The sequence below is a fragment of the Otolemur garnettii genome, unplaced genomic scaffold (assembly GCF_000181295.1).
Source record: "Otolemur garnettii isolate 467f Iridium unplaced genomic scaffold, OtoGar3 scaffold00089, whole genome shotgun sequence".
Taxonomy (NCBI): Eukaryota; Metazoa; Chordata; class Mammalia; order Primates; family Galagidae; genus Otolemur; species Otolemur garnettii.
Genome location: NW_003852484.1, coordinates 4,971,869 through 4,981,461, shown reverse-complemented (window position 1 = coordinate 4,981,461; position 9,593 = coordinate 4,971,869). Strand labels below are relative to the sequence as shown.

General features: G+C 36.0%; 1 protein-coding gene across 2 annotated transcripts in view; it reads right to left on the bottom strand.

Annotated features, from left to right (window-relative positions):
- Window positions 1-373: 373 nt before the first annotated feature.
- Window positions 374-9,593, bottom strand: part of RABL3 (RAB, member of RAS oncogene family like 3) — a 40,115-nt gene continuing 30,895 nt past the window's right edge. Inside the window, exons 5-8 of one of the 2 annotated variants that reach the window (XM_003795087.3) lie at window positions 9,087-9,237; window positions 5,483-5,554; window positions 3,164-3,202; window positions 374-2,605 (exon numbers count right to left, since the gene is read on the bottom strand). In XM_003795087.3, the coding sequence (XP_003795135.1) occupies window positions 2,540-2,605; window positions 3,164-3,202; window positions 5,483-5,554; window positions 9,087-9,237 (328 nt within the window). In that variant the 3' untranslated portion in view covers window positions 374-2,539. The remainder of the gene's footprint in view (window positions 2,606-3,163; window positions 3,203-5,482; window positions 5,555-9,086; window positions 9,238-9,593) is intronic. The other variant, XM_023516321.1, reaches the window with a different exon arrangement.

Here is a 9,593-nt window from a genome sequence, read left to right as displayed (position 1 = left end):
TTTTTTGGTTGCAGCCATTATTGTTGTTTGGCAGGCCCGGGCTGGATTCGAACCTGCCACCTTAGGTGTATGTGGCTGGCACCTTAGCCACTTGAGCCACAGGCGCCGAGCCATGAAAATTGTTTTAAAAGAAAATTTGTTTAAAGATAACAAACCCAAGCTAATAACATTAATTTGGGCAAAATGCCTTATTTTGCTGCTACCAATACAATTGTTGGGGGTGGGGGAGGGGTCCCAGCACCTCGAACCCAGTTACCTGGTTCAATTCCTCCACAAGGCACAGTGGTAATTGAAGGCAAAAATGAATGGAAACTGGAAATAAAACTGGAGCAACACAAGCAGCATGAATAGAGAGCAAAGTAACTTGCACAAGTTTCAGTGTAACGAGGAGAAATTTTATTGAGAAAGACAAAGTTTAGAAGTGGGCCCCTCTCATCTTGGAGAGAAGGTGAGAGAGACAGAGATGCAAAGGGCTTTGCCAGTACATGGGTATAAATAGTTTCTTGATTGAAAGAGGTTGCAAGTCTGTGATTGGCCTCTCTGCACCTCCAGGCAGTACTGCCCTTTTCTACTGGTCATTGGTTAACTAGCTTACTTCATACCCACATTCTTATGGGCCCTCCACCCTTTCCTCTCATCCCCTTGCAGCTCCTTTCTTAGCACACTTTCTCAACAAAATTACCTTATTAAAAAAATGTTTTCCTTAGGAAAACATTGATTTCAGGAAATCAAACCTGGGAGCAAGAAGAAAGAGTTGAGGAACAGTATTCTTCAATACTGTTCATTTTTCCAGATTGACCTTGGGGCAATCAGTGATGGGTTACTTTTTTTTAATAAGGTAGAAAACAAAAAAAAAAAAATTGGGATAGTTTTTTTCTTAATTAAGAGAAAGAAAGGAAGAAAGGAGAGGGAAGGAAAGGGTTTTTGATTTATTCCTTAAAGGAGAATAGAAAGAGCTTCAGCTGGGTTAGGTCTTTGTGTAGCATTTAGTTGCCACTTCCTAATTGCGCAGTCTCTGCTCTGACACACTTGTGACAGATTCCACATACAGATCAGGATGGGCATAGCTTTCTCTTTATGTCAAAAAGACACAAGGGCTATAGCTTATCAGAGAGGAAGGAAAAAAAGTCTGGAGAACAGTCTAGCTGATGAAAACTGCTTTTAAAATTCTTTCCCAAATTCCCAAGACTGCCTTTTCAAAGCACTCTCTGATATTATTTTAATATCCTCTTAAGCATACCTTGATTCTCAAAACACTTCTGAAATTTAAAATGAAATAGAAAAATTTTCCCCAGCTTTAAAATGAGAAGCTGAAACTACACATTTATTATTATTATTGTTGTTTTGTAATATGAGCATTCACGTGTGGAGACCTGCACCAGAGCCAGAGAAAGAATATGGGTGATAAAAGTGTTGAATCAATTAGTTTTTAGATACTAATTTATATACTAAAGAACTTAGTACAGAGAGAGTTAAGCAAAAAAGATGGGTTAAAAAAAAAAGTAACGATGAACAATTATGCATACACACATGCACACACACACACCACCCCCAAAAAGCTTTGGAGTGATTATGAAATCCAAGAATCCTAGTTCATAATTCATGTAAATGTGTTGCTGTGGAACTTATTTTTACTTCTCTCCATAAAAATATTGTTGACACAAGAATAATATTCTTAGTTTTCTGAGAATTGACTCAGGAGTTGACAATTTCAGGAGTTGACTATTCCTTAAAAAAAAAAAAAAATAAGAGGCTATAAATCTCTATTGCCCCTGTGCAGGTCTTAGATTTTACCATATCTATTTTCCAAATAAAACAATGATATCACAGACAGCTGCAACCTAAAGGTGAAGGAGCTGTCAATTTTTCACAGAATTCTTTTTTTCTGGTACTGCTGTTCTCCATGTATTATTAATCTGTATTTATATTTAACTCCAGCTATTAGTCCACCTCTTCTAGCCACTGAGCCATTTGCAAAGGAGCGAAGAGGGAGACAAGGTTGCTATTATTAGGCATCCCTATGTGTAATGAGGGTGGAGACAATTAAATAACACCATTTTGTGTCTTTGAAAATGACAGAGATTGTTTGGGGTGGACAACTCAGAGCTGGTTAACAGAACCTTTCCCCTGGAAAGAAGGTAAAACAATAGAGATACATTTTTGAAGTACTTAATTAAGCCTTCAGCAATGAGTGTGGGAAAAGTACAGACCCATAAAACCCCGCCAGTTCCAGGCAGGAGTGAATTTTCTCTGCAGTACTCCATCAGTGCTCATTTAGCAACATTTTGACAGTATCTCATATTTCCACAGGGTTTTTACGTAATCCATAAACAGGGATGGAAAGGTGAGGAACAGAGAAAACAGGGACCAAGTGTGGACTGTCCATGCTGTCCCTTCTTTCATTTTCCATTAAAGGGAGAGGCTGAAGGATGGTATTTTAAGATGATCTTGTTAAAAGACATTAATAATCAAACACAGCAAAGGGAAAGCTGTGAAAAACTGCCACTGTTTGCTCGCTCTTCCAAAGGGGGAATGTAATTCAGTCATAATGAAGGTTCTTTAATGTTCCTCCCCCAAATCTTTTTCGATCAGGAAAACCTGGAATCTGCAGGCAAGAAAGATAATCACATTAAGTTTCAATAATGACAAGTTTAAATGGTAATAGTAATTCTTCCCATATTTTTCATTTTTGTGTATCAGCCTGTTAATACTTAAAGAACTAGTTTTTTTTATAGTTTTTCTCAAAAAAACCATATAAGATTAAAAAGATACTTTATCAAAATGAAAAATTTTTGTCAACACACCGGTGACAGTATCATCTACAGCAGAAAGGATGAAGGTGAATCTCATAATACTTCCTACAGACTTTCAAATAAATTATTTGTATTGTGGCAGACTCTGGACATACATTTTTGGAGACCCAAGAAAATGACATTCTTCTATTATTTTATAATGTAACATTATTCCTGGATTCTCCTTGTTTCTTAGACTCTTCTTTTCACTTTGCTTTGATTTTCTCCTTTTGTATTTAATGAGAAAATCAATCTTTGTGCCTATACGGTGCTTTCTCCAATTTTTTTTTTTAACCACTCGTGGAAACAAATGTGGAAATCATCTGTCCAAATTTAAGCATAAAGTATATCAAGAAAAGATAAATACCAACCTGATTACCTTCTCTTAAAAAGTATCTCTTCTCTATAACCTACAAGAAACAAATAAAGATTTTAAGGACTTAGCACACATACCTGGAAAAAGTCACTAACTGTAATGGCCACTAATAGGACTAAAAGGAATATCCAAATTAAAGATCTTCTTAACAGCAATGAACATTTAGTACAATGAGTTAAAAATCTAGTGTTGGCTCAGTGCCTGTGGCTCAAGCGGCTAAGGGGCCAACCACATACATCTAAGGTGGTGGGTTCGAATCCCCAGCCCGGGTCCGCCAAACAACAATGATGGCTGCAACCAAAAAATGGCCGGGCGCTGTGGCGGGCACCTGTAGTCCCAGCTACTTGGGAGGCTGAGGCAGGAGACTCGCTTGAGCCCAGGAGTTGGAGGTTGCTGTGAGCGTGATGCCATGGCACTCTACCCAGGGGGATAGCTTGAGGCTCCATCTCAAAAAAAAAGAAAAAAATCTAGTGTTAATGAGATCAGGATTATAGGAGTTATTTCCATAATGGCCTGCCTTATTCCAAAAAGCATTAATGATATATTAAAAAAAAAAAAAAGAACAACAAAAGCAATTAATAATGAGAAAATGATGTAAGATCCCATTCATTTCTTTGAGTATGGCAGCAAGTATGACTCGTCAGTTTACTAGCAGTCTGCTCCAGAAGGTACCAAACAGAATCCATAAATAAAAGCAAAGCACCTGCATGTTACAATAGGCAAGAGCTATTTCTTAAAAAGGAATCTGCTTAATGTGCCAAATCACCACATCCCCATAGTAAATGGTGATAAATTCTATACATCCTCAATGTAAGCAGATAACACAACATCAAAAAGTCATCTGGAGGTCCGCCAACCTCCTAGTCCACATACTATTTGTTATGATTTAGGCAAATAAGAGAGAAGTTACCTTTTATTTTTGGTCATAATTTTTTACCCTCAACTTGCAATGTCCTTCTCTTACTAAATTTTATCCCTTCCTAAAACCAAACAATTGCTCCTGATTTTTTTTTTTTTTAACAAAGGCTTGCCTGACAACTTGGGTTACACTTGTCTAAAACTCACTCTTTTTCTAGGATATAAGTTAGCACAATTTATTTTCTAAATTCCAAATTAATAAATTATTTAAAAATTAAAAATAACATACTTTGGGAACTTTCTAGGTCAGACTAAATCAGTAAGATGTTCCTCGTAGGGGACAGAATTTTTTATAGATGGGGCCATGGATCCAAACCGTTTTAAGTCTGAAAACAATGTGGAGAGAAAATCTGGTCCCTTGCAGTGCTTCCCAAGTTCTCATGTCATGGTATACACAGAAAGAGCAAATATTTGGCTAGGAGATTGCGGAAAATGGAAGAGGCTGCCAATCACCCAGCCTCCAACCCTGAGGGCTCTGGCTGCTCTAAGAACTGAAGGAATCAATAGTTTGACTAGCTCAGGTACCTATTTGCCATGAGCTAGTTAAGAAGCTCTGCAGTGAAGCAAAATTTTCCTAGTGGTTTTATATTAAATATAGATGGGAGTGGGGCTTACTTTATGCTGACATATTGAATAAAAGGGCCAAATATTAGATCTCTAATAGTTAAAAGAAAAATAGTTCATAAAGAGCTACTAGGAAGGAAATGTGAATCTAACACAGGAATTAACCTTTTTCAGTAATATGTACAGACAGACATCTAATTCTACTTTCCTATGTAATGTCAATATTGGGTGAACAGCTTAAACTTGGTCAATGCACCTGCAGGGCCTTGTGAAAGACAGACAAACAGAACTCTAGTTTACCAGTTTGCTGAGTCATTCTATATCTTCATTCCAGTTTAGGAAAGTAAGATTTTGCAATCAAAGAATCAACAATTAAAATACAAAGCTTTCCAACAGGGAAACATTAGGAAATCAAGAAGATGGTATGACCTTAAAAAGTAACAGTAACATTTATGTGGAGAATATTAATAGCTGGAAATGTAAAAAAGAACTCAAGACTTTAGTGTGTATGTGTGTGGGGGGAGGCAGGTGAATAAGTACAAAAAGAGCTAGAAAATGGGTCAACATCGTTTGTTTTAAGAAGAGGAATTCAATATCTTAAAAAAAAAACCCATTCAGTAGTTTTCACCCTTTACTTAGAGGACACTGATGATGGAATAAATACGTCAGCAGGCCTTGAGCAATGGTACCAACAGATAAGAGAGATCAAAACACTATTATTCAGGCTGTGAAGTTTTGGACAAAGGAATAAAGGGACACAGGATTCTACAAAAAGTTTGAACTCTCATAATATACAAATTAAATTTAAAATTAACATAATTGAAGCTATTACCTTATCAAAAAACCTACTGAGCTTGACAGCATTGGAGGAACCTGCAGCTAAGTACCGTGGATTTGTGCAATCCTAGAAGATAAAACATAAGATCCACAATTGAAAGTTAGGAAGCCTAAGCTCTTTGTTAGTCACAACCTTTCCTGCTGCACGTTTCTTTAGGCATAATATTCTATTCTTCTATTCTATTCTATTAGGTATAACATTCTCGTAAAATACTCAAATACTTTTCAAATTATGAGGAGCAAAGCGAGGTGGAAAGTACTAAGGTAGATAAGGCCACTTGCTCTTTGTCATTTAATCAATTTTTGAGTAGACTGAATCAATGTATTTATTGTCAAAGAATTCCTAAAGGAAGACAAGATTGCTAATATTTTACCAATAACAAAACTAAGGTACTAACCAAGTGACCTACCTAAATTTACCCAGAAAACCAAAAATAGAGCCATTAAAAACAGTACACACTTCACTTTTTAGTACTGGTTATTTACTAGTGCTCAACTAATTAAGTACTGTACAGGTCACATGAATAGTAGGATGCATGAAAATAAGGATTTAGAGGAGCAAAGAACAAACAGAACAATCACCAGGGATTTCTCAATTCATCAGAAGCAAGGTACTTCATCTCTCAGGAGGCCACAAAGACATATTATTTTAGATAATAAACAATAGATATATTACTATTGTTTGATGGCATTTTTTTTAAATAGGAAAAAAATGGGTCCAGAAGAAATGAAACAATCTGGAACATTAAATCATTACAATAGCTTTGTGAAGACCTTAAAAGGCTTACTATTATCCTTTGCTGGAATTCCAGCATTGTGTTGTTTTTGCTTGTCAGCACTGCCTTGTCACCTCAAGAGACAGAGTACTTTTATTTGTACTTCAAATGCTACTTAAGAACAAATTATGAGGAGTGCATGTAGGCTCCTTTCCAAGGACCACACCTGTCTTTCAGCTATAGATCCTCTATACCCCTTGAGAACTTATAGAAATTATTGTTGTTGCATTTACTCTGTTTTGAAATCACTAGGCCCACATGAATCCTATCTAATGAATTTAGTAACAATCGCTTACTGTATTCATATGCAACATTTCAAGGCTCACATTTTAAATTCTGACTGGAAACTATTCTTTAAAAACCATACAAAAAGAGACTACACAAATTTTTCAAAGCTAAGGGATCTTCGAAGCCAGCAAGCTCTGAATCTGCATATCTGTCCCAACATTACTAAGACTGTGTTGTAACACTGCTTTGGCTACTTAACCTCTAAAGTTGGGCATTTATTTGTGAAATAGGGAAAATAATACTTTAACCCACAGGATTTTTGCGAAAATTAAATGAGATTATGCATGCCTGGATACAACAGGTATCAGAATATTAGTTCCTTTTTCTATTTAATCTAAGAAAATGTTATCAGATTGAATTTTCAGGTAGAAAAAGCACTTACCATAATAAAGATTATATAGACTGAAACATCACTGTACAAACTAAAGTATTTGAAGTAATGTTTGAACACATTTCTACAGCAGTTAGGGCATATAAGGAGAGACAAACTTTTGACCTGCGGTAGAAATGTTTTATAAAATGGATATTGATTAGTTATCAAAACGTCAAAAAACTTCTGAGATAATTCCAAATAGAGCTAAAGTACTAAATAAACAGCAAGTGAACAAACCACTGCCCCCACCCCAAGCTTAATTCTAGGGCTCCACAATTTCAGGTTGACCAGCTAGAGAAGCCTTATGATTTTTAGGATGAGACTTTAATTGCTGATAGAGCCATCTACCATTGATCGTGGCTGAGGGTAAAGACTGAAAATTAATAGCTCTAAATAGCTTGTCTGAGCTTGAGAAAGGACCATTAGCTAAGGAACATGCTTTAATATGATCACCTTGAAGTAAACACATAACAGAGAAAAATTTGTACTAGACCCATAAGCCTAACATCATTTTAAAAAATAAGTAATCTCCCATCTATTTATAATTTAAAGAATTTGCATTTATTCAGGCAGAAGATAACTTTGATTCTACCTTTGAAGTATACATCTGTTATATTCTTTCTTTTCTACAGTTTTAAGTACATTCACACAGTAACTGATGATGCTAGATTGCACAGAAACCCACAGCCACTAAAACAGATACATTTAGAAATATATTAAAAGCGCTGGAACAAATTAAGTATATTTAGTGGTAAATATCCCTTTGGCAATAATGTTCAAAGTAACCTCATCACTTCTTCCACAAGGATATTATATATCTATATAGCCGGAATCCTTTGGAAAACCATTGTCCAGTACTGACTACCTGGAGCATTTACATCGAATATTCCGTTGTGGGAGCTAAGAAAAAACGAGGCACCCTCCACTTCAAAGCAGAATGTAAAAACAAAGGAATGGCAGGCAAAAGCTGACAGTTATGGGAATAGAGAGGTGAGGCGACGCAACCAGTGCTCACAAATGTTGCCTCACAGAGTAAGGGGATGAGAATCACCTGAGTTATTTATGACAACTACAGGTCCTTTTGCCAGACCTTACCAATAACCATCTCCAACAGGGGTGCAGTTAGTCCAAAATGTTCATAGATATTATTGATAATATACAATCGGGTTTAGTCAACTGTTGGTCTAGGTGACTTCTAAGAGTTTCTTTAGCTCCAAAATTCTGAATGTTAGCTGAAGGATAATTAAGTAGAAAATAGGTTTAATTGCAGAGCATAGCCTCTGAGTCTAAGTGCAGTATTTGACCTGAGTAACCTTGGCCTTCTTACCTCTGTTTCTTGTCTTCATTTTTAAAATAAGGATAATAATAGTACCTACCTTGTAAGGTTGATTGTGGAGATGATGCATGTGAGATAATGTACATAAAGCACTAGGACAGTGTTCAGTATGTAAGTGCTCAATAAATGTTGGTCATTAGTATTGCTATACCACCACCACTGTACATTTGGAATGCCAGTGCACTGACTATGATGCACAAAGCCTACTGTGAACAACTACATATAACCACAACTGAAGCTGCTGGCCAGGATAATTATCTGAATATTGCTAACTGATTTATATGACAACTGTCTTAGTCTTTTTAGAACTCAGTTCTAACTGAGCTAGCTATGTAAGGAAGGGACTCAATCCTTTCTACATGCATCAGTTTAAAAAATTAGTGCTTATGAAGCACTCATTATTTACAATTTGTAATTTTCTCAGCTTTTTTGGGGGTTGGCCTGTGAGGTAAATTTTATAGTTTAATTAGCCAAGAAGCTCTTTTAAAGCAGTAGCAATCAAGGAGTAGTGTCACCTAAATCAATTTAATTTTTAACTTTGGTGTGATTTTTAAAAATTTTCTCGAGAAAAAAACCCCTTGATTTGCATTATTCATAGGATAAAGTCCGAACATTACAACGGATCAGCATACAAGGCTGAAGAGACTGTGCACATCTGAAAGTCCTAGAAATACTGATTTCAATCTTGACTACCTTTAGACTTGAAGCAAAATAGCCTGACTTCAAGTATAATGCTTCTTTCACTAGAATATATGATTCGAATATAAGTCTTTGGTATTGCATCTACCTGATAATAATATAAACATGCATTAATGAAAATACACACCAAATTAATCTCTTCTGCAATGAAATCCTCAGCCAGGAAAGCAGTCCTAGTTAAAACTTCATGGCGCTTGGTTTCATGAATCTGGTCCAGTTTAGTCCCTATTACCAACAGTGGGATTTGGTTATCAGCAAACTGTTCTCGATCATAATCCCTGTGATAAATAACAATGAACAGATGAATAGAGTTTAACTTTCTGATGTAGATGTGTCATATTTGAATACAACTAGCTGACATTATTTTACTGAAAATTAACTGATTCCTGCTCACCTATCCCCTATAAACCTATTTTTCTTCCAATTTTATCCATCTACTTATTTATCAATCCATCCTCATCATCTATTGAGTTCTAACTATTCATCCAACCACTCCAAATTTTTCCCACGTGTTGTTAGTGACTACTTGAATGACTAAGTGCCCACCAAGTATACCACAGTCAGTTGTCTTGACTTTCCCCATAGCTCTGACTTCTAAGGGTAAAAGCTCAGGAGTTTTTCTTTTTTCTTTTTT